The sequence below is a fragment of the Mustela lutreola genome, chromosome 4 (assembly GCF_030435805.1).
Source record: "Mustela lutreola isolate mMusLut2 chromosome 4, mMusLut2.pri, whole genome shotgun sequence".
Lineage (NCBI taxonomy): Eukaryota > Metazoa > Chordata > Mammalia > Carnivora > Mustelidae > Mustela > Mustela lutreola.
In genome coordinates, this window is record NC_081293.1 from 4,857,765 (window position 1) to 4,882,730 (window position 24,966).

At 44.0% G+C, this 24,966-nt stretch overlaps 1 protein-coding gene across 3 annotated transcripts in view; it reads right to left on the bottom strand.

Moving 5' to 3' along the window:
• Positions 1 to 24,966, bottom strand: part of DOCK1 (dedicator of cytokinesis 1) — a 485,813-nt gene that overhangs the window by 50,734 nt on the left and 410,113 nt on the right. For all 3 annotated transcript variants that reach the window (XM_059172849.1, XM_059172848.1, XM_059172850.1), the window contains exons 33-38: positions 22,824 to 22,972; positions 12,406 to 12,491; positions 12,063 to 12,219; positions 5,186 to 5,226; positions 3,923 to 4,013; positions 918 to 1,037 (exon numbers count right to left, since the gene is read on the bottom strand). In XM_059172849.1, the coding sequence (XP_059028832.1) occupies positions 918 to 1,037; positions 3,923 to 4,013; positions 5,186 to 5,226; positions 12,063 to 12,219; positions 12,406 to 12,491; positions 22,824 to 22,972 (644 nt within the window). The remainder of the gene's footprint in view (positions 1 to 917; positions 1,038 to 3,922; positions 4,014 to 5,185; positions 5,227 to 12,062; positions 12,220 to 12,405; positions 12,492 to 22,823; positions 22,973 to 24,966) is intronic.

Below are 24,966 nucleotides of genomic sequence, written 5' to 3' on the forward strand. Positions count from 1 at the left end.
GGAGCTTGGGACACTGAGGGTGGCTAGCAGCCCCAGGAACTAAGAGGAAGGCACGGAACAGATTCTCCCTTACGTCATCCTCACACAGAGAGCACGGCCCTGCCAACACATTTGCGTCAGACTGAGAGCCTCCAGGACGGTGACAGAACACACTGCTGTCATTTAAGGCCACTCAGTTGGTAGTGCTTTCCTATAGGAGCCCTAGGAGACACACATGGTACCTCCATGGAGTCTCTGGTTACCTTCCCCCGAGTGAGGAAAGAAAAGCAGGTAACCAAGAGGAGTTCAGAATCCTAAGGAAGTCCGAGAATGAGCTCCAAAGTCCCTTTGGTGGCAGATTTTCAAAACTTCCAAAGTTCAGGTACCTTTTTCTCTCCCCCAAATAGTTACGGCTTATGTGAATCACAAACTACGCTAATGAGATCTGTTACTGGCTGGGAAAAATGATGGCATGTTTCCTTTTCACAGAAGTCCAAGAAATAAATAATTTGTGGGAGCCACTTAATCTAGAATCCACCAAAACGGAGCACTATGGGTCTTACCACAGGATTCATTTTTCAGCGCTCACAGAAAAACACAAACTGTGAAAGGAATCCATTCGTTCTACGTGCCCAGAAGCTTTTCCATATCAAGGTTCCAGCCACAGAGCTCTCCGGCAGGACAAGCAAAACACTTGTGCTTTTTAGTCCTTACTTGCAGAGCCTCTGCAAAGGGAAGAACTGCAGGGTTTTGGGCTAGGATTTCTACTTAGAAGTCCCAGTAGGTGGACCATGCATAAAACCTTCCAATACACAGTCTGTGACAAGTGTCCGATTCCACAAACATCCTATGTTACAAGACATGTGCTGTAGGAAGGTACACATAAAAAGGAAAGCAGAGGAAAAAAAAAAGTCTTTTTTTTTTTTTTTTTTTTTTACCTTGCCTTTGTCGAAGTAGTGGATGATTTCCTGGTAGAGCTGTTCCTTCAGCTGGCCCTGTGTCGTCGCCTGGTACCCGTCCCGCTGGGTGAGGTGGGCCGCACACACGTCCTCCGACCACTGAGGCCAAAGCAAAGCACAAGACAGGTCAGGCGAGGGTGTGTCCAGTGCCACCCCTGGCCCACTGTTGGTCAGAATGCACCACGGCGAGGCCCCCATGCCCTGCACGTACACAGGCCATGGTCCCAGGGACACTCGGGGCTGCTGGGACGTGGAAATGAGTGCAGAACCTCTGTGCAGAAGCCCACGAGGAAGGAAAGACAAGAGGGAGGCAAAGCTGGGCCTCGATTCATACAGAAGAGAAACCCAGCAGTTTCTGGAAATCACAGAACCGTCCTCTTGCTGATAGCGCCTTGTAACTCCTGAGGTGAATCACGAGCTGGGCGATTTAGGGGCTGTCTCAGGTGAGGCATCCCGGGGGGCTGCCCTCCATCTGGAGATCCTCAACATTTTAGTCAACAGCAGAGAAGACACTCAGATCTCACATAGCAGTCGTACCTTTAGGCTTCGCCTTAAAAATCAGACTCGCGTATCCTGACTACAACCAGTCGCTACAAATCATTAATTATGGGATTCTCACGGCCTAGCTAGAGTCCTGCCTTCGTGGGGGATAAACGTAAAATTGTAGGTGAGTCTACTGTGTAACTACAATAAAATAAATAAGGTTCTGATGTCGAATAACTTCCTTGCATTTTAAAATCACTTAAAAAATATTGAGCAGGGAAGTAAAAATCCCTCTCCCCCTCCCACTTAAACACTCACATGATTTCACTTGATTACTAGGGCTCAAGGCTAACGGTTTTACTGCTCTTGTTTTTGACAAAATAACCAAAAAAGATTATATTTGAGAATGTTTTGTTAATGAACAAGAATATATCTGTCACGTTGAAGAACACTTTTCATAGCAATACAAATAATGCCTTTCTTCCCCCTTCCTCTTTTTTTTTTCTTTTTTCAAATAATGCCTTTCGTAAGTTGATTAACCAGCATGAGTTCACGCTGACTGCAATTATCAAAACGTCTTTAGGGAACACTGTGAAACGTCATGGTGTAAAAGATATGGAGAGAAATTACAGAGCATTCGCCACTTAACTGGAAAATCCAGAGTCCCAGTAGAAAAGATAATGCATCCGGGCCTGTGGTTTGGGATGTGAAATGCCCTCGTGTGATCTATGACAAACCCATCTGTGCTCAACAGACGTTTATGTACTATGAAAGAGGAAGCTGAGTGAGCATTTTGTCAACCCCATTTCAATCCTGGTAAAAAGAAATACCTTCGTCTTTGCAAAAATGCCTTATTATTGAAATTTGGGGTCCTCAGAAATGAAAACCATTAGAATTCCTAGTGGTACGGCTGGTGTCAGGTATGCCAAGGGAGATCTTTATCGTCCTAATCGCATTCCTTGTGAGAGCTTTATGTGTTGTGAAGCCAAAGGGGGTCTATTGATGCCTACTGATGAAGACCCCAGATGGAGCCTTCTCCTCTTTTCTTTGTCATGGACCCTTTTGTTTTCAAGCAAAGGTAAATGCCCACACTCCAGTGTCTCCATAGCAGCCTGTTTAGATTTGTAGCATCAAGAGATGCTGGAGATTTTGGGGTTGGTCCAAAGGCTGGAAGATTCTTGGGAGTTTCACTCCCAATACAGTATCCTCCTGATGGCTTCTCATCATTCACAGACATTGCTTAATGCCCGTTTTAAAGTAATCTTTCCTGGTTTTCTTTCGTTCCGTTTTTGGTGCTCAAAGGCTGTCCTGATTTTGAAAACAGGATTCCTTGAACGAGCGGTCTTTCTGTTGGGTCACTCAACTAAATTCTAATTCTCCTAATTGTTCTTGTCTATCTACTTTATAATTTTTCATTTTTTTTCCAAGGATGTAATAGGAAGGATGATCTAATGATCACCTGAAGTTTTAAAATGTAAAACTCGAGGTTGTATAGCATTTCCTTCATCCATTCACTCGTCCATCCATCTTCCCACCTTCCCACCTACCTAGACATTTGGATAAATCTATTTACCCACCCACTCATCCGTCCATCGATGTGTCCATCCATCCATCTACCCATCCATCCACCTTCCCCCCCACACTTCCATGCCTCCTTCCTTCCATCCATCTACCCACCCATACTTCCATCCGTCCACCCATCCACCTACCCACCCACCTTCTCATTCTTAGCCAACCAATCAACCATCCAACCAGTCATCTATCTATCCACCCACCCACCCACACTTTCATTCTTCAATCCAACCAACTAGTCAACCATCCATGCATCATCCATCCATTCATCATCCACCCATCCCATTATTTACTGAGGGTCTACTCTATGATTAGCTGGGCGAGAAGGATATGAGGGAAGAGCATGAATATATTATTGAAAACCAACCAACCAAACAATGACCAATGTCAAAAGATATGTGCATAACAAAAGAATCACTGGAACTGAAAGTTGTCATGCCAGACCTGTGCTCAGGAGCAACACTCCAGGAGAATCAGGCGGGAGGTCTCACGTGAACTGATGGACCAATACAGTATCTCAGTGTGACCTCTTCTCTAAGGTAATCAGGGATACGTTTCATCTTATCTCTTAACTGTCCACCTCAGAAATTCCTTCTTACTGACAGCACCCTCCTCTACTACTGTGTCCTGCTGGCATGAAGAAGGACCTACAGAATCTCTAACTCAATGACAGCAAACACCCCAACAATGGGTGTTTATGATGCTTAGTGATAATTCGTTCTAACATCTTGTTAAATCTGCATTCAGTAGGGCCAAGTCTGTCATCAAAGTGCCTTCTAAATATCTTTGTTTATGTCACTGCATTTAGTCAAAATCCATAAGAACTTAAATTATAGGTTTATTAAAATTTATCATGGAAAAATAAAATTTTAAATCGTCTCAGAATTTATAATAACAGAATCATGAAAGTATGTAGCAATTTCTATTACCTTCAGAAGTTTTGCGTGGAGAAGCAAGGTGTAGGCCGCCTCCGTGTAGTTGTCACACTCTCTGTGTAGGTCACACAGCTTGTACAGGTATCTGATATGACAAAACAGAGTGATCGTCTAAGATGTCAACAAATCATTTGTGTTGAAGATTGCAAGAGTTAAACTCTACCTTCAACAGTAAACTGTATCTGCATTTTCTCTTCACAGAGTTCACAATTCCCAAAGCCCTGAACACTTTTGGTGCAGAAAGCACTAAGGAAAACCAGTAAGAGTAATATATAATCGTATTTTGTAAAAAAATTTTAAGTGCTCCTTTTTCAGGTTGAAAATGAAGACAGCCCAAGAATGCAGAATTGTACTTCAAGGGTCTCTCTTTCCTTTTCATCTTACATGTGAAATGAGATCACGAAGTCTGATTGTAATTTCTTACGTTTCTATTGACTACAAAGGCACCCCCTCCCGAAATCCATAAAAACACAAATCCATAAAAATAAAGAGCTCCAATGATCACACTGAATGTGATCAAAAAATTTCTCTGCCATAAAGTTATAAAATTGCTTTTTAATATAGAGTAAACTACATTTTAGATAAAAGAATCTGGCTGCTTTTGCAGAAGTTTATTAAGTTTATTTGGTATATTTTAATAAAGGAGAAACTAAAAACATTCTTAGAAATCAAGTTAGAAGAGCATGCTTGATATAGTAAACACATCATTAAACATTAAGCCACATGAACATAATCTTATTCTCTTCTAAGTTATCATCTTGCTAAATATTGACACTGGCCCCTCGAAATGACCAAGAGAGGGGATCCATCCCAGCCAACCCTCTCTAGAGAAAAAGGCAAACGAAGGAGGGAAATCCAGCAGAAAATATAAAACATCAGAATATAGCACCAGTTAAAAGAATAGACTGAAAAAATATACTATTGTCTATTTATGATATAATTAAAACTGATTTCTCATTTGATCATATGGTTTACTGTAAAACATGAAAATTGTGCTCTTATCTCTTTTTAAAAGGGCCACATGAGTCAGTCAAGAGATACCAAAACCCTGTGAAATAGTATTTAGCTAAATATGACCCCCGAAATGTCAGCACTGGCATCTGCACAGGAGTCAGGATACACCAAATTCAACCTCCAGGATTCATGACTCCTACAAGATAAACCCCTGTGGTCATACAACAGTTGTTAGCACGCACTTGACAAACAGCAATTATCATAAACCTGCAGAGGGTACGGACAAGCGGGATGCTGACATACCTTATGTACATTTCTTCTCTTTCAATTTCTTTGTAGAAATTCTGAAAAATCAGACCACAACACTGTTTTAAGAAACCTGTTCTACAAAAGGTGTCACATAAGCACTAAACACTCAAGGTTCTTCCACTGGTGTCAAGCACAGCCAAAGGGACCGAGCTCTTTGGTTTAGAACCATAAATTCACATAAAGTACAAAGATGTCTTACATTGGTCTTCAATTTTTGGGGGGCGGGGGGTGATGCTAATGATTCCACTTCCTACACTGAAAGGACTGAAACCTAGTCTTTAGCTAAATAAAGGTATTACCCCAAAGATATGATGCCTTAGACATTAGAAAGTCATTAGAAAATGAAAAATACATGAAAGATCCCATATCTTGGAGTAAGTATCACTAACAAGACTTAAACCATGCTGGGCCCAGACTTGGCTAGAGCCACGAGAGGGCAATGTGGTATTCTAGACCTGAGGTGGCCAATACAGTAGCCATGCTACCTGTATGCGATGTAAAGTAAATTTAATTAAAATTAAATAAAGTTAGGGCTGGCTGGGTGGCTCAGTTGGTTAAGCATCTGACTCTTGGGCTCAGGTCATGATCTCAGGGTCAGGGGATCAAGCCCCGAGTCAGGCTCCTTCCTTGGCAGGGCATCTACATCTACCTGAGATTCTCTGATTTTCTCTCTCCCTGTGCCCCTCCCCACTGCTCTCTTTCTTTCTCTCTTAAATAAATAAATAAATCTTTTAAAAAAAAAATTAAATAAAGTTAAACATTTGCTTCCCCTGGGAAGCCCTCTGGCCCTGGACTCTTGTTTATTGGGAGATTTTTTCTTACTCCTTCAATTTCTTTGCTGGTTATGGGTCTGTTCAGATTTTCTATTTCTTTTCGTTTCAGTCATGGTAGTTTATATATTTCTAGGAAATTATCTGTTTCTTCCAGGTTGTCTAATTTGTTGGCATACGACTGCTCATAGTATTCTCTTTTCATTGTTTGCATTTCTGCAGTGTTGGTTGGGATCTCTCCTCTTTCTTTCACGACTTATTTACTCTGTCCGTTCTCTTTTCTTTTTGATAAGTCTGGCTAGGGCTTTATTAATCTGTTAATTCTTTCAAAGAAGCAGCTCCCAGTTTCGTTGATCTGTTCTACTGGATTTTTTTTTTTTAATTTCTACATCATTGATTTCTGCTTTAATCTTTATTATTTCCCTTCTTCTGCTGGACTTAGGCTTTGTTTGCTGTTCTTTTTCCAGCTCCTTTAGCTATAAGGTTAGGCTGTGTATTTGAGACTTTTCTTCCTTCCTGAGGAAGGCCTGTATTGCTATATATATACTTCCCTCTTAGGGCTGCCTTTGCCGCATCCCAAAGGTTTTGGACTGTCGTGTTTTCATTTTAAGGTGCTTCCATGCTCCCTCTGTTATGTTTGCCATACCCTGAGGACTCAGTAACCCTGTGGGGCTACTGTTACTGTACCAAATGGTACAGAGAGAGAACATTTCATCATCACAGAAATTTCTATTGGACACTGCTGTTCCAGACAGACCAACCTTGCAAGCCACAGTAAAGAAACCAGTTGGCCTTGGAAGCACATTCTGTATTTCAATGCTTATTGATGAAAAATATTAATTAGCAGGTTATAAGCAATGGGCTATTTCCACATACTGTAAAATGTGACCAAGAAAATTTCTTTCTACCTTTTATTCTTGGGGCACCTGGGTGGCTCAGTTGGTTAAGTGTATGCTTTCAGCTCAGGTCATGATCTCAGGGTCCTGGAATCGAGCCCCACATTGGGTTCCCTGCTCAGCAGGAAGTTTGCTTCTCCTACCCTCTCAGCCCCTCCTGCTGGTTGTGCTCTCTCTCTCTCTCTCTCAAATAAATAAATTAAATATATTTTTAAAAAAGAATTCTATCTCTTAATGTAAACATCTCCATAAACATTTTAAAATTTTTTTAAAGGTTTAAATCTTTTTTAAGATTTGGGGCCCCAAAAAGGCGCAGAACACTCACCTAACCAGGCCCAAGGGAGGGCAGGCACCATCACAGCCACTGTCAGTGTGAAATTTAGCACCTGAATACAATGTGAGGACTCTAGGATTAGGCCCCAAGATCATAGTCCATATCACCATTATAAAGGACTTCAATTATCCCTTAAGATGGAATAAGTTGTTTAATTTCATGAGCAAAAAAAGAGACCCTGCTTCTGAAATTGATCTCTCTGAAAAGAAGTGATAAATAAATATAGAAAGTAAGAGGGGGCACCTTTAGAAAAATGCTCCACGATTTTCCTATTTTGCTGCATCTGAGATTTCAATGTCCTCTGGTTCATATGCTATGGCTCAGTAATGAGGATATTTTCAGCCGACAACTCAGAGGGACGTAACAAAGAGAATCCGCATCAAAGGGAGAGGATGAGCCCTTCACTTCCAGCTCTAACTCACCAGTATTTACAAGCTACGATTTTATACTATCCTATTTTGCACTGGTATTTTTAATCTTTTCCCAAGCTTTTGACCATTCTCCTTTACAATTTCACAATGGGCATATCAGGTGACCTTTATTCCTCTCTCACGGATATGGAAATGTCTTCTATTTCCTGCCTGTGCTTAGTTCTGTTCCCTTCCTAGGACTTCAAAACCTCTCTACAACTGAAGGACGCTCATCTCAAACCCCAGTTTCTATATAAAACTGTGGGTTTCTTACGTAAAAGGTCACATTGCTCCGGCGCTCCACTTCTGGGCCCTGCAGCAGCACCCCCTCCCCCCTCCCCTCTCCCCATCATTCCCGCTTCTCAGGTCCCCTCTGCACTGGTGCTGGGTCTGGGCCAGGTTCCAGCTCTGTAGATCATTGTGGATCTCTGCAACCCTTTCAGGACTAGACCTCCAGTGCTAATGCACCATGACACACCCATCTTCCAGAACTTACACATTTGCTTTATACTCCAGTTCTGTGTTCCTTCATGATGACAACAAATGCTGAGATTTTTAGAATTCTCGTGACAGCCAGCTTAATTACCTTTCTCAAGGGGCCACGAAAAAAGTAACTTATATCTAAAAAATAACAAGGAGTCTATCGTGTCTGAGAGAGGGCTGTCTTGATGACTGTGTAGAATAGTGGTGACACACAACGAATTACCAACCAGTCATGAAAGACTGCACGACTCTAAGGGGACAACAAAACTCTACTTCATTACAAATGCACATTCTGTCCAGGGGCAACCGTGATCTAGTGTAAAACAGATGTGCTTCAGGGATGGGTACGGGTAGCGGACTCCGGTCCCTGCACAGAGTGACTGCTCAATTATTTTTAAAAATTTTTGTTTAAATGCAAGGAACAGTAACACATTAATGAACCCACACAAGTTAGAATGTTCCATTGATTCCATTAAAAAAAAAAAAAAGCACTGGTTCTAAAGGAAATTTGGCAATGGGCTTAAAGAGCATCAATAAATCCTATGTTCTTGATTCTATTTATTATTTTTTTATTCTATTTTTTAACTTTAGGATTTCCAGGTTAGTAATAAACAGAGTGCATTTTATATATCCCTAATGTATGCTTAGACATCTATTTTCATCTAGAGATGGATATACATATTCATAATTTGTTTCATAAGGAAAGTACCAAGAGAAAAGGTGAAAATGGACTAGGAGATAAAAATATATTTATGTTTCTACTTATGTGACTAAACACGAGCTGGGTAGTGACTATTAAGAGACAGAACATTGGTCTGTAAAAACCCGGGAAGGCCTTGTGATAGGTTGGGACCCATCTTATGATCCCTAGGAAAAGGCTAAGAATAGAACACCTGACTCTTCCTTGAATGATTCAGGGTGTTACAAGTTCAGAGAGGTTAATGATGTCAGGTGTGCTTCTTGGTTAGAGCCTGGCTAGTGCTGACTGCAGCAACAGGTAGGTACTGCGTGAGGCTCCGTATGGCAGAGGAACACGGGTTAACATCAGAAACTGTGACTGCAGGTGGCATTTCGAGAGCTGATTTTCTGCCCCTGGGTTCTGATGATAAAAGGCCACATTCCGAGTACATCTCCACTAGGTTTCACATCCTGGTGAGCATGAGAGATCTTGCTTAAAATTTAAAAAAAAAAAAAAAAATAGTATTCTCAATCATCAAAGTTGGAAAGTGAAGAAACGTACTAATAATTCTTCCCTCTGGACACAAATCAGCTTCTTAGATCCCCTTAAAAATCCTAGTGAGCACTAGAAAAGTATGTCCATAGTAGGAAATTATTTTTAAAAGGTTTCCATTTCTCTCAAACAGGAAAATATTGATTTCTATTTCATGTTAATCATTTTGTCATTATAAAAGCAAATTTCTCTGAACAGCTGTTAGAATGCAGGAAGACAATGAAGCAAGGGTCAGGGCATTCCTGAGCAAAAGACTGGGGCCCTCACCCAACTAGCCTCCAGGTGACTATAAAAGCAAACTTAGCAGTAGGCCAGATCTCAGGGACAGAAGCCAGAAGCACATAATACTCACAGTTGCCTAAGACCCTTATGACATCCACGTACTTATTTAGAACTTTCAAGCTCACTGATTCCTTCCTTGGCTCTGGCCAGTCTACCAATGAGATCAAAGAAAGGGGCACCTGGGTGGCTCAGTCATTGAGCATTCTGCCTTCAGCTCAGGTCATGATCCGAGGTCCTGGGATCGAGCCCTCTGTCAGACTCCCTTCTTGGTGGGAGGCCTGTTTCTCCCTCTCCCACTCCCCCTGTTTGTATTCCCTCTCTCCCTGTCTTGCCTCTCTATCAACAAACAAACAAACAAACAAACAAATAAATAAATAAGGTCTTTAAAAAACAAGAAGAGACCAAAGACATTCTTTATTCCATTACTGTGTTCTGGATTTCTAGCATTTCTTTTTGGTTCTTTCTTAGAGTTCCATCTTTTTGCTTGTATTACTTCAATATTTTTGCATAAGGTCCACTTTTTCCATTAGAGCTCTTCACATACTAATCATAGTTCTTTTAAATTCCCAGGCTTAAAATTCCAAAACTTGGGCCATATCCAAGCCTAGCTCTGATGATTGCTCTCTCTTTTCAAACTGTGTTTTCTGCCTTTAGTATGCCTTGTAATTTCAGGTCGCCAGCAGATACAATGCACTAGGTAAGAGGCATCTAAGCTAGTCCTGGCCCTAGGGATGGTTTCTGTTCCACTGAGCTGTCATTCACTGGATTCTCTTGCCTCTCCAGTCTGGGGGGCAGCAGTTTTCCCTGCAGATCTGAAAGACAGAACTAAGAAGATTTGTTGATTTTTGGTTTTTCAGCTTTTTTCTTATGGTGAAGAGTCCAAGCTCCTTTTAAACTGGAAACCAGAAGTCCTCCATATTTGGATGTTTAGGGAAAAGAAAACTTGCTACAGATGGTATTTATCATTAGTGAGAACTGGCTGCCTATCCACAGAAGGCAGGGGCTGAGGTGGCCCATGAGCCTTCAGTTTCCAGTTTCTCACGCAAAGTACAAATTCAGTATTGACAATAAACTGGATGGAAGGTGGAAATGTGTTTTTAAACCTATCACATCTCTGGTGGTTTTCTAAAGAATGAAGGATGGGTCATATTCCTCTTGGCACAAAAGTCCACTTCCACGAGCTCAAAGTGCCTACAAGTCCATTCCAATGGAGGTAGACAGTATGAAGTGAGGGCAGAACATCCACATGTCATCTAACGACCAGATGGTGATATACAAGCTCCTGAGAAGTGAAGTAGGCAGCCCGAAGCAGGAATATGCTTTCTCACATTCTTGCCTTGGGACAGGCAGGGGCAATAAAAACAAACCCTCTCAGGGCCAAGAGTCTGCTTTTCTGGCTCCTTCTGGGAGTGACAGAGGAGGATGAGGCAGAGAGGGGCAGAGAGCTCTGGAGGGAGATATAGGAGTCACGTGGTTCCTGACAGTGACGAGGCTGGCCAACCACTCCCTGCAGCTGAGCTTGTCATCAAGCTTCCTGAAAGTGCACTGCCCCGAGCTCTGCACCACCGCTAAGCCAGGAAGGGGGTGTCTGTAGGACCTGGCCATGTCACAGTGATAGCAGGTGTGCAAGAGGACTGTGGATGGCAGCGGCCACATTTACCCGAGCCCCCGCTCTTCAAGAGGCCATGAGCTAGTTCCTCGAGGCTGCTGTAGCAAATCATCATAATCCTGGTGGCTTAAAATGATATATATTCTCTCACAGTTCTGGAGGCCAGAGTCGGAAATCCAGGCATCACCAGGGCCATGCTCCCTCTAAAGGCTCCAGGCAAGAATCCCACCCAGCCACTCCTCACTTTTGGGGACTCCAAGAGCCCCTTGGCTGGTAATTATATCACTGCAGTCTCTACCTGTACCTTCATGTGGTCTTCTGTGCATCTCCTTTTGTCTCTTATAAGGATGCTTGTTATTGGATTTAGGGTCCCAACTGGACAGTAATTCAGGACAATCTCATCTTGTGACCCTTAACTAAATCACATCTGTAAGGAGGCTTTTGGCCCAAGTACGGTCACAGGTTCTGAGGATTGGGAGCTGGACCCATCTCATGGGGGCCACCACTCAACCCACAACAGGACATGTTTGCAATCTCCTAATGACGAAGCCCTAGACACCTGTCATCAAGGAGGGTGCTACCTGGCAACAAAACAGTTTGGCTGATCATTCTCAGCCCCAGGAAGAACCACCTGGAAACCCCCAGGGGTGATGATTCTGCAGACTTGTTTACAGTGGAGCAGCAGGACTCATCTTCATTTGCCCTTCCCCACAGCAGACGAGGAAATGAGCGAAGGAGGCTGAGTTCCCCCCACAAAACGCTCCAAGGCCAGCTGCCATGAGGCCTTTGAACTTTCTGGTCCAGTTTCTGGCTCCCTGTGAAGACTGGAAATTTAATGAACTCGCATTTCACTCACCAGCACGTTGACAGTGCAGCTCATGCGATTTTCTTTGTTCTCATCATGCATGATGGTTCTGTAATCCAGGAGTCTTTCCATCAGGCGCACAACGAGTTTGACGAAAGTTTCTCCTGTTTTGGCGAGGTATTTGTGCTTCCTGCAGTGCTCCAAGAGGCTGAAAAATAATTATGCACACCTTGTTAATCACGCTCAGAAAAGGAAAGTTGACTGAGGTGCAATTTAAAATATTTTCCATTATTAACACATTTTAATTCTTTCTGGGCTGCAAGGTTCATTGTAGTCTAATCACAGTCTCTCTGTCTCTGTTCTGACATAAATCCTACTGTTAATCAACACTTACATTTTATCAAATAACACTTTGTACTGTTCATCTCCTCGGCCTCCTTCCACTTCATGATCCAGCTTGGTGATGATCTCATTTTCAAACTATAATTAAACACAGGAAGTGTAAATAATTAGCATGGTGGATATTTCCTTTTAAAACTGAGCATCAGAAGTACGTGAATCGGTGAGAGATTGTCATCAGACAGTTAGTTACCCTAAGCCTTTGAAGCCTGACTTCATTGAAGAGTTGCCATCCTGGAGCCCTGGAGATGTCTGACGATCCCCTGTCACGGGAGGACCCTTTCATTTCCTCCCCTGGTTAACTGAGTTAATAAACATGCATATTCTGATAGCAGGAGCAAGAACTAAAGAAAGACAGACGAGGGAACCACAGGAAAAACAACCAAGGAGCAGTAGGAAACAGCGTCTCAAACTTCATCTCTGCGAACAAGTAACATTGAAAATAGCTCAGTGGTTCCTGGAAAGGAACAGATGGCATTTCACTTGCCAGCAGAGAGTTCCCTGCAATCGCAAAACATCCAAGAGGCCACTTCACTGCCATTCCTTGATGGATCTAAGGAAACAGCTCACTTTGGTTGAAAAAAAAGGTCACAAAACACAGGAGGGACAAAGTCTCTAAAAGACCAGCAGACGTCTCAAGAAGGTCCATCTGCAGGCCTTCTTGAACACCCCAAAGCTTCCGATCAGAATTCCAGAGCATAGCTGTGGGCAAGGATCCCCAGAACTGTCTCTTGGACCGAAACTCTGTCTCTTGGAGTTTTTAGGAAAACTCTAAATTCTGGAGAGGTACAAATCTCCAGGCTGTTTTCACAGGGGTCATGAACCTTGGGCTGACCAGGCCAGAAGGAACTACCTCACTAATGACAGATCTGAGCCCATCCTTGCTGCTCAGTCCCCTACCCTTGGCAGAGTTCAGGCCCACTCCTATGGGATTCTCCACAGTTTATCTCCATGTTGCAGGGGCCCCGAAATTACCCACTGACTTGGGTCAGGGAGGAAGGAAGCCTAGGAGAAAGTTAGTTCCCACAGAGTGGGAAAATCCACACCAAACTCAAAGAAGGCAAGTTTAGGAGGAATTGAGGGAAACAGCTAAATTCAGGATTCAGAAAGCAAGAACACTCTGTATGTAGGCAGGGGTCTCTAGAAGCCCCTTAGTTTTATTTTTTAAAGATTTTAGGTGGGTATTGTGGAGGGCACGTATTACACAGAGCTGGGTGTGGTGCATAAACAATGAATTCTGGAACACTGAAAAGAAATTTTAAAAGAATAAACATTTTTACAAAACGATTTGAGGTGTTTATTTGAGAGAGAGCATGCACGAGCAGGGCAAGTGGGGAAGGACCAAGGGAAAGGAAGCAGCAGACTCGCTGCCAAGCGGGGAGCCCAACACGGGGCTCAGTCCCAGGACCCTAGGATCATGACCTGAGCTGAAGGGAGACACTTAACCCACTGAGCCACCTATGTGCCCCTAGGATCCCCTTAAAATACATGCTCAGGCAATGCCTTCCCAGGGAAGAATCTCCAAGTCTCCCATGGATACTAGGATCCTGTAGTTATTTAAGCTGTGCGACAGAAAGAATTTCCGTCTCTCTGGGTCTCTTCTAGAACAGTCTGTGGTGGTGTTTAACGGCATGAAGGTGCGATGTGCACAAGGACCTTTGGGGGATCTGTAATGCATTGGAGCCGGGGAGGGCTTCACAGGTCAGCAGGGGCACAGTGCCGCAGGTTGCTAAGACACAGCCTGGGCTCTTGGCCACGCAAGCCAAGGGCTGGACACACTCATATGACGATGGCTGGCAACAGGGGCTGCAGGCATCTGGTCCGCGCTGGGCACTCGGGCTGCTGTTGTCACTTTGGGGGGCAGCTGACTGTGGCCCCTGTGAGGCAGAAGGCAAGGGGTCTGGGGAGACTCACATAGGCACAGGGCTGCCTGACCTTGATCGGGACTTGCTGCCTGCAGCCACAATTTTACCACAGTGCAGATGAAGTGGAGGCTTAAACGGGACTCAAGAGGTGTATTGATTCCTGCTTGACATCAAGGACTCGGCCGCATCACGGAGCCCAGGCCTCGGTGCATATCCTGCGGTTCTCTCCTTGATCTTCCCTGTTGTCTCCTCCCCAAGTAAACACCCTCTGTTTGATTCTGTTTGGCCTGAAAGGTTCAGGGATTTTAGGAACATAGATAAAAAGGCAGCTCTAGTGAAGAAGAAAAAAAGCTTGTTTTATTGTTTTTACCTGAAGCCTCATGATAACGACTCTCCTGTAAAATAACCACCTTTTGATACTAACCCACTAGTACACTGTTCTATTCAGTCAAGAGTTCTGCAAAAGGTGGGCCTTTTGGGAATCAACTATGAGGCAGATCAGCTGCCATTAGCCCAAACACTGATGCTTCAGGCCAGTCCCATTTCCCGGAGGGGACCATGATGGGACACCACAGAGATTTTGGAGAATGCTGGTTCTTCAAGACAAATAATTGAGGTACAAAATAAGGCTCAACTTCATTAAAACACACGACTGCATGCCGCACATGTTTAATGAGCATACAATGAGGAAGGCACAGAGAATGCAGAAAAACGGGCTTTATCCTAACGTGGACCAACACATGCAGGCATTTCCACTCTTCATCCCTAGTTAAACGGGTGTATTGGAACTTGGGAGTCTACTTTATGGAAATGGCATGTCTTGTCTGCTTCCACGTAAACGTAGCTGTCACAAACCAGGGCACTAAGGAAACACCAGCTCTTTAAGTGTGCTGCTTATCAGATTTGACTGATGAATTTAATGTTTCCTAAAATGAGCAGATGAATGATAAGTAAATCAGAAGAACACAGCTGATTCTAATTTTACTAACCTCTAAACCAAGTAATTTGCACAAACACCTGGCAACCCTATTCTGTTTATCAGCAAGGATTCAATACCCCAGGATCTGCAGCCAGCCTCTCATTCCAGGGTCTGCATTGTTTTTTACAGAATATACCGGAATCAATTTGTGAGTGTGCTGTGAACTGTGATCATCATCAGAACTCAACGATCCTGTCCAAATAAACGAGAGAAAGTCCATTTGCTGATTGAGCAGAGCTGGTTTTATTAAAAAGTTTGTTGATTATAGGACTCAAATGCACACTGTCTAACGTGCAGCAGGGTTCTCGACGTTTAGGTTAAAATTAGCAAGGGTTTACTGCGTTGCTTAAAAGGTGGCAGAGGCTCACTCACGTGATAAGCAAAATCATTACAGTTCTTCTCTTTTCAGAAATCACCAGTAGCACTACAAAAATGTCCACAGGTGTCCAACTTAAAATACCAACCAGAGCATCCCTAAGCATCTGATACCATTGGCCTTCCAAGAATATGGAACGGAGTCCACGTGTAAGTGGAGGGCTTTCTGGAAGGCTGCTGTGAAGCCAAATGTGGCAGAGCAGGGGGCTACGCTCACAGGGGTATTGACAGCGTTGTTAATTCAATTAACTTTGAAAGTGATGACTGCTTTCGATGCTCAACGCTCCAGTTATCCACAGGTTATTGGCTCCGATTTGAGGGATCATAGGGTGAAAGAGCTCAGTAGTGGATAATCCAAAAGCCAAGTCTATTTGATTGAGAATGTTTCATTTTTCTTGGGAGCCAGACTGACCATTCCCGGCCTAATGCGCTTATAAATGTTTAGAACCAGGCCTGCATTTTCCAGGCATCCAGGAACACATTTATAAAAGAGATCAGAGCTTACGTCAGAGCAAGGAAGGGAGCTGGATGGACCCAGAGGGAAGGGTTTGCACAGATGGTTCACCACATCGATAGAGTGCTCGGAGGTTATCAAGAATGGGGTGAAATCTAAAATCTAGGCACAGGGTCTTCTACATGCATTCGCAGAAGTGCTTCTGGACTTTCATACAAATAAGCTTTAGTGAAAGTGCTCTTCATCCAACTCTGCTCTGCCTTCTCCTGTTGTTCAAGAAAACGTGCTCACAGGTGCCGCAGGGGAAGGTTATGATTCGTGAGCACGCCCTGGTCTCAGAGAGCTCCAACAAATCAGATTCTCAATTTCTGACCTTCCAGAAGGAACCGGGCCAATCCATTAGGACTGCAGAACCATGTCCCTTCTCATTAGTGTGGGCAGGAGGGGCGGGCAGGAGAACATCACTGAATCGTACCTGTGGGGAAAGCAGGGCCGAGGGACAAAGGAGCCAGCATGCTGGGCAGGGAGCAGCCTGGCATGCCCACACTCTCAGGGCTCTGTGTTCATGTGACATCTTAGAAGCCACTGAGTCCCCCCAGCCTGTCACAGCCTTTAATCCCTGCGCTCAGACACACGAATATTTTTATGTATATTGCATTCCTCTTGCTTAACCGCTCTGTAAACTTAATTACACAGTTAATCTCCCACACGCCATATCTTACATTCTAAAATCCCCACATCCTTCCAAATCCAACAAGAAGGCTACTCACTGACCTTGAAGCTTCTGTCTAGAGCCCAAGAGCCCCAAGGCTGGGGAACTGTCCACTGCCTGGTTGGCTGGGAATGGCTCAGACAGGTACAGCCGCTCCCCATGTCCACACCCTACACACACACTGACAAGTGACTTTTGGGCGGTATTCAACGACCCTGGACTCCAGGAACATGCTCTTAGAGTGCGTCCTGTTTGATTTGGCTAAAAGACATACAGAAGTGTGGGCATCTCTCTGCTGGAGGGCTTGTAAGAACAGAATTCAAGGTAATCAGAACTCTTAAACTCAAGGGCTTTCATTTCCATGATCTCTCAAAGACTCTTAGGTCTGGGATTCAATGAAATAAAAGCCTAGTTCTTGTGCTGTACGTTCCCTTTCAGGGTCCAAAACAATAAAATCAAGTAGTATTTTGAAATCGAAAGCAAAAATAAGCCAACAAACAAAATCCCAAAGAATTAAAGAATAAGCAGGATAAAATCACCACCAAAATCACATCCACAGGCTAGTGCAAACTATCCTGCTCGCCCTCCAAGTGGCAGAAGCTGCCAACATCCTCTTAGGTCACTCAAGAGTTCCCAGCATGGGCCGTAGAAAGAGATTATTGAAACAGCACCTCAAAAACATCGAAGATGCCAAGATTACTCATGTTCTAATAGTGTTACAACGAAACAGGAATTTCCGGAAGTTGTGGAGCATTTTACTGACCGTCACAAAGATGACAGAAAATAGCTCCATGACTGAAAATATAATTTTGCTGTAGGGACTTTTCCATTCCATTTTTATTAATGGTATACAGCCTGGACGGTCACTGGCCACATTTCCCAGCTGTTAATTCTGTTTTTCCCAAAGACATAACAAATGGTATTCTTTAAAAAGGTGCCAGGAGGGAACTTAAAAGTATGTTTTGTTTTGTTTTGTTTTGTTTTTTATGAAGCAAAATCCAGTGAGGCTGAGACTTGGAGCATTGCTGGTCTTGAAGGGGGATGTTGGTGACCCAGGGGAGAGGTCAGTTTCAGGCCCGTGAAGGTTGGTCTCGCAGTAATGTGGTCCAGCGGGTGCACACGGACGATGCAAGGGACCCAAAGATGCCGGTGCCTCCAGACCTTGACACATTAGCAGAGCAGATCCTGAAGTCCCATGTCGGAGCTTTTCTTTGAAAAAAGTCAAATCCAGGACTGGGGACAGCCAGGGGGCAGGTGGGCATGGGGGACAGGGAACCCCCTGTTGGGATGACTTAAGAAGGGGGCAAGTGGCAAGGAGAGAGACCAGAAAATGCATCCTCCAGGGCTAATGGGCAGAGGAGGAGCAGGAGAGGGGGACCACGGAGGAGAACGGACGTGGCATCCATAGCATAAAAGATTCTTAGGAAGGGCGAGAAGAGCCAGGAACTGCTGTGAGCTGGCCTTCGCAGGGCTTCTTCAGCACCTGTGAAGGTCTGCCCAGCACAAACAGTATCAAGGGGACAAAAGGCACTGCCCGAGGCCCTGGAAAGCATGTCCCAGACCAGCAGGAGGACAAAGCACCTGAAAGGTAACTCCATGCGTCCCCATCCCACAGCCAGGTGAAGCCATCCAGTGGCTGGACCCGGGAGAGGCAGAGACAACGGCAGGGACACGTCTCTTTGGATGAAGAGTCATGCTCTTTCTTGGAGAAGTAGAGGAAAGAAGTAGACTTTTGGGGAAATGTACGTGTAAGAACATTCTAATGCAAGTCCTCCACTGCAGCAGAAGACCACAGGAGCTGCAGCTCTGGGGAACTGGAGAAAAGCACATCTGGAACGCAGGCTCTGGCCGGATGCAGTCTTATCTTGAGTAAAACGGCAGGTCCTTCTGCGTCCAGAGGGTTCACTGTCGACTCCAGCGGGAAGAGCACACTACCCCCGCAGACAGAATGCACACCTCACCGAGGACAGCCCCTTAACAGACCCACTCAGAAAGACACAGCACACTTAAAAAAATAAATAAATAAGCAACAAAACAGGTTCAAAACACGTATGTTCTGTAAAAACGAAAAACCCTAATGTCTTCCCACACTTCATTAGGTTTGCGCATCTGCTCTAAAAGTGAAGCCAATTTAAGCCCTTGTTGATGTGACTAATAAGGTTAGGTAATTGGATTGGTGGCGGATTAGTGACACAGCCGCCAGCCAGCCCCAACAGGAAGCTCCTGGGATGGAGGCGGGGCTGCCTGTGCCCCGCTGTTCTGTGAGCGCGCCCCCTCGTGGCAAGAGCCCGACACCCCCAGCAAGGCCAGAGGGCACACCTAGTGCCTCAGCAAGAGGAGGCGCCCCAAGGAAATGAGGGCTGACCTGAGACTGGGAAAGAGTTCGACAAGATAGAAGAAGTCAAGAGACAGATGCTGGGGTCCGGAACAGGCCTGGGCGAGGGCCCAAGAGAAGCTGCTGCCGTGCTGGAGATGAGACAGAGGAAGGACGCACGAGTCACCGCAACCCACCCGGAGGCCAGAAGACCAAACAAAGACAAGACGACTGTAACCTGCACCCTCAAACCAAATGAGGAGCCTGACAGAAATGGGGATGACAGGGGAGCAGGTCTAGGAAGGATGATACTGTGTGTGACACCGGGCCCGGGAGGCCGAGAGAGATCAAGAGAAAAAATAAATGGAGGCGTCACAGGAGAAAAGGAGACGGGTCTTTCCCCAGTTCCCAAGATGGGGTTAATAGAGCAGAGAGATTTTGATTTTTTTTTCCTCTCACAAGTTTGTTTTTCTGCTTTTAAAAACCTTTGGCCTTGGGGCGCCTGGGTGGCTCAGTGGGTTAAATGTCTGCCTTCGGCTCAGGTCATGATCCCAGGTCCTGGGATCGAGCCCAGCATCAGGCTCTCTGCTCAGCGGGGAGCCTGCTTCTCCCTCTGCCTCTTCCTCTCTCTCTCTCTCTCTCTTTCTCTCTCTCTATTGCTCATGAATAAAACAAATAAATAAAATGTTAAAAAACAAAACAAAACAAAATGTTGGCATGTCCTACCCTTTGTCTTTGAATGTACGAGTAGATGACAACACAGATGAATGAACAGTCGATGACCACTAACCAAAAAAATCCAAGTAGCGGACCACCCTCAGCCTGGTGGCAGGATCTGGGGACCTGTGTCTTCAGGTTGATGCTTTTATTCACATATATCCTAGCGGGACATGTTTTAGGGACGTGAAACTGTTTGTGGAATAGAATTAAATGTGCAGAACTACTTCTTGGTATCACACAGACAGTTCGGCTTTCTGGAATGAGGTCTCCTGATACGAGACCGTTTTTGAACCCACCACTGGGGGCAGCGTTGAGAACAGAGGGAGAAACACCAGGACTCTCCTTCATCAACTTCCTGCCCTTTAGGGAGGAGCCAGAGACCCTGCGAGTTGGAGAAAATGAATCCCTGCCACAGGCGACTATGTGAGATGTTTTAAAGCTGCAGCAATAAGAACCACAAGAATGGAAGGGAGAAGAGGAACAACTCAGAAGCCAAATTCTCCTTCATGCCCTGGTCCTTGTTCCAACTGCTCTTGACCTTAGTTTGGCCCCAAAGTTGGCTTTGAAGAATTACAAATGACGCAGTGTTTTAAAGGCCTTTGATCTTAGTTTCCTGGGCTCATAACACTTACCATATAAGCACAGTTTTCTCCTTTATCTGATTCTTTTTTTTTTTAAAGATTTATTTCTTTATTTGAGAGAGTGAGAGCACAAGAAAGCGTGGGCGTGCGAGCACAGGTGGGGGTTAGGGGAAGGGGGCAGAGGGACAGGGACAGGGAGAGACTCCTTGACAGACTCCTCACTCAGTGTGGAGCCCAGCGCAGGGCTCAGTTTCACAACCCTGACAGCACGACCTGAGCGGAAATCCAGAGTTGGATGCTTAATAGGCTGAGCCATCTGGGTGCTCCTACCTGATTCTTTAATAGCATTTTTTCATAAGGTCCTTCTTTGGGGCTTAATTCATATAAAATTCAAAAAGTCAGATGTATTTTCAGACTAGGAAAAGGCGTTTTAAACTCCAAATCCTACTTCTGGTAGGTTGGCAATGAGCTGGACCATGACTTAGGGCCAGTGGCAGTGGAGATGGGTCAAATCTTACGGCAACAACGCCCACAAAAAAACTGGCGATGTCAAAACTTACAAAAATATTTTGAATTGGCAATTCCATTTCTGAGAATGCATATGAGGAAAACTTTCCAAAGAAAGTCAAGCTATATACATGCACGTGTTCACTGCACATTTACTCACAGTAGTGAGACGTGCAAGCCACCTAAATGCTCAGCAAGAGGGATGGGTACGAGAAGATTACCCATTTCATTTTATGAAATGTTATGCCATCATAAAAATCATGGTTACCACGTTGTAATCAAGAAAGAGGTCTGTGATAGATTGCCAAACAAAGAGAACCCCCAAAATTTGGACAATGTTTACAACATTACATTACATGTGTACAAAGACTGATTGCAAACCAGAGGAATAAAAATAGCTGTTCTTTTAAAACAATCTCTTTAATTTTTATAGATAAATAAGTGCAAGGAAGCCCTCTTCCCTTACGCAAATAAAGAGAGAGAGAACCAAAGAAAGGGGGTAAGAAGCAAAGGGAGGGAGGGAAGGAGGTGGCGGGTGGGCGGGGGGTTCTCACGGGTCTGCTTTATTCCCTTTTCACACAACATCCCTTTGGAGTTGGTTCCATTCTGTACCAACGTCACGGCCTGAATCGAAGACCAAGGACGTCTGGTCATCTGCTGGAGAACCAGGTGGTCCCGGGAGTCACGGTTTCCCGACCTCGGTGGGGGCAAACCCAACTGTTTCTCACAGAGCAGAGGTTCTTTTAGCTTTGATCTGTTTCTGGCTCTAGAAAATACCAAAATTATTCTTCCTGGCTACCACCTTCATGCCACAATAATGAGGACCGACCAGTGGAAATCTATAAACAATGCACAATCGAAGAACCAAACAGCATCAAGGGGAGAAGGAACATCTACTCTTTAAATAAGAGATCCAGGTGGCTCAGTGGGTTAAGCCGCTGCCTTCGGCTCGGGTCATGATCTCAGGGTCCTGGGATCGGGCCCCGCGTCAGGTTTTCTGCTCAGCGGGGAGTCTGCTTCCCCTCCTCTCTCTCTCTCTCTGCCTGCCTCTCTGCCTACTTGTGATCTCTGTCAAATAAATAAAATCTTTTTAAAAAAATATAAATAAATAAATAAATAAGAGATCCCACAACAATCATGCTATTCTAGGGCAGTTTTGGTTTCCTTCCAATATAGGAGTTTTTTCCTTAATATTTCTCAAAAATCCATGTGAAATGGATACTCACGTACTTGAATTATTATAATATTTAAGCAAAGGTTGCTTTCAGTAGGGAGGACCCACTACCACTTGGCTCTTCTCGTGCATGTGAGTGTGTTACCCGACAGCGAATATGTAAACACATACTTCTCTTCATGGAATCCAGGGAAGATTTATTTAATCTTCCAACATAAATATTCAGATTTTGTCTTTCCTATTGATACCATATGTTCTGAGCATGGCACACGGACTTTCTTCGAGGAGCTCTTATCAGTTCTGCTGCACAGGTAAAGACCAAGACCCAGGTGAGAGAGGAAAAGCAAAGACTTTTTTGACTTGAAAATAACACACGTTGGCAAGAAGCAGCCAGTCTGACAGAGTGTGGTAACATCTGGTTAAACATCTGGAGGGTACGTACCAAGGGGGAAGAGACTTTTATCCAGGGTTGAATGTGTAGTAAATCTAGTTAAAATAAGTAAAAGCTAATAATAATTGGAAATATTTCTCCCTAAAGAAGAGGACAAAGGATGATAGGCTTCTTCAAAAAGGGAAGGCCTAGGGTTTTTCTCTTTTAAACTGCAGGGAATTGGGTTTTCATGTTCAACATCTTTATCTCCAGAGCCACTTAAAAAGCCTTTTTCAAGGTTTTCAGCCTTGTGTGACTTCTCCCCAAGTCCCTTACCGCACACCTACTATGTATGCCCTTACCATCTGGAAGCTTCGCGTCGAATGGAATTCACACTGCATCATATCGAAGAAGATGGGGATGGTGGCTTTGCGCAGTTCTGTCTCAGGAATTAGCGTCATTTCTAATATCGGGCCGACCATTTCTGGAATGAACTTTATCTTGTGTTGACCTTAAATACAGAAAGGCATTATTCAGAATTTTTTCTTTTTAAAGGATTTTAAATGAGCTTTGATGGACCAAACTGAACACAGATCAGTTTGACTTTGAAAGCTGAGATATTAGAACATGCAACCATTTCTCATCCAGAAGACTTTTCAATGTGTTCAGCTTTTAGCATATGAAGTGGACTGCAGTAGCTCCTTGGTGGCTCAGTCAGTTAAGTATCTGACTCTTGATTTCAGCTCAGGTCGTGATCTCAGGGTCCTGGGACTGAGTCCCACATCAGCTCTGTCCTCAGCATGGAGTCTGCTTGTCCTTCTTCCCCGACTCCTCCCCCGCTCACTTTCTCTCTTTCTCTCTCTCAAATAAACAAATAAAATCTTAAAATAGAAAAAACAAGTGGACTGTATTTGAAATGTTGTAAAGGAAGCTATTAAAATATCCATCCAGTGTAAGATCTGTAGTCATGACTTACGTGTTACATAAGATAAATGCTATTTCACAATCAGACAACTTTATCACAAAAATCAAGGACATCAGCGGGGCTCTACAGCAGGGCTGGGAGACAGCATACCTGGGATCTCAGTGGTGCCATTTTGTTATTAACAGTCACAACTTATCCAGAGTTAATCTATCTTACTCATCTTTCTGCACAATCAGAAAAGAGAATGGATCCTCTAAAGAATTTAGTTTAGTTTTTTTTTAGTTACTCAGCTAATAAGGATTCCTGTAAAGGAAGCCATAAAATAAATCTGGCTATAATAAATAGCCACACTTAACAAAGTTCATAACCCTCCTAATAAACTTAAATTAATAGATTTCTAAAATTTACATTAAGTGGACACATATATAAAATGTAACCTCCAATAAGGAATCTGAATAAAACGAAAATCTTATTTTCAACTTTTACTAAATATGTGGTATTTGGACTAAGGCTATAAAAACGGGATTCTCATCACTTCCTCAAATGCTTAATGTCTCTGATAGGCATATAACTGTGGCAAAGCATTCTCTTAAAAATGCTATTATACTCAGTCTCTCAGGTGACACTTGTCTTGTATTATGCCGAAAAGATGTCAGAGCCAGTGTTTCAGAAAACAGATGATAGTGACACCAAGTCGTTCATCAATACAATTTGAGTGTCATGGAGTACTCGGTCTGTCGCTGACAGCTGTTACTGTTCCAAGCTGGCAGTGACATTTAGAAATGGCAGGAGCAAGTGGTCGTAGATGCAAGGATTGGAAAACTAGGCTATAAGAATGACAGTTTTCTAATTTTCAATTATTGACTTTCCTGCCCTTTAGTACGGGAACCCGGCCAGGGGTCAGTGCTGAGCTCTACCTATAGTGATAACCCCGGGGATTTAACCTCTGCGAACAAATGGTCCTCACGGTGAGCAAGGCTTGGGAATCATCTTTACTTTCTTGTTTTTCCTTTCTCTCTCTCTCTCTCTCTCTCTCTCTTTTTTTTTTTTTTTTTTTTTGCATTTGCATTATGGATTTCCCCTGGAGCATATCTTGCTCAAATTTAATGATGAACTCAGGTTTGAAATCAATGAGGATCAAGGTGACTCTTGCAGTGTAGACTTCAAGAAAAAGAGGATTCACTTTTTTTTCCCCCTTTGAGCCAAAGGAAGAACAAGGTAATTATCAGATCACTGTAGGAACGCTTTACCTCGGGTCACCTTGCCAATCCCCTAGTTACAACTCCCAGATTCTTTAAAACCCACCAAGCGTCTCTCTTCTAGTTACAAAACATGGTGCCGACCCATTCCGTCTGGACACCGGGCCATGCTCTCTCTGGCAGGGGAAGGTCTCACCCATCAGCAGCCTCTCCCTGGGTGAGAGATGATCTCAGCAAACACGGGGGTCCAAAAATCCGGGACATTAAACCCAGTCTTACCCCAGGAAAATCTCCAGGTACACACAGGTAGACTGAGCAAAAATGTCCACTATCCAGGCAAACTGAGGACCATCGATGCAGGCTTTAAGGAAAGCACCTAAT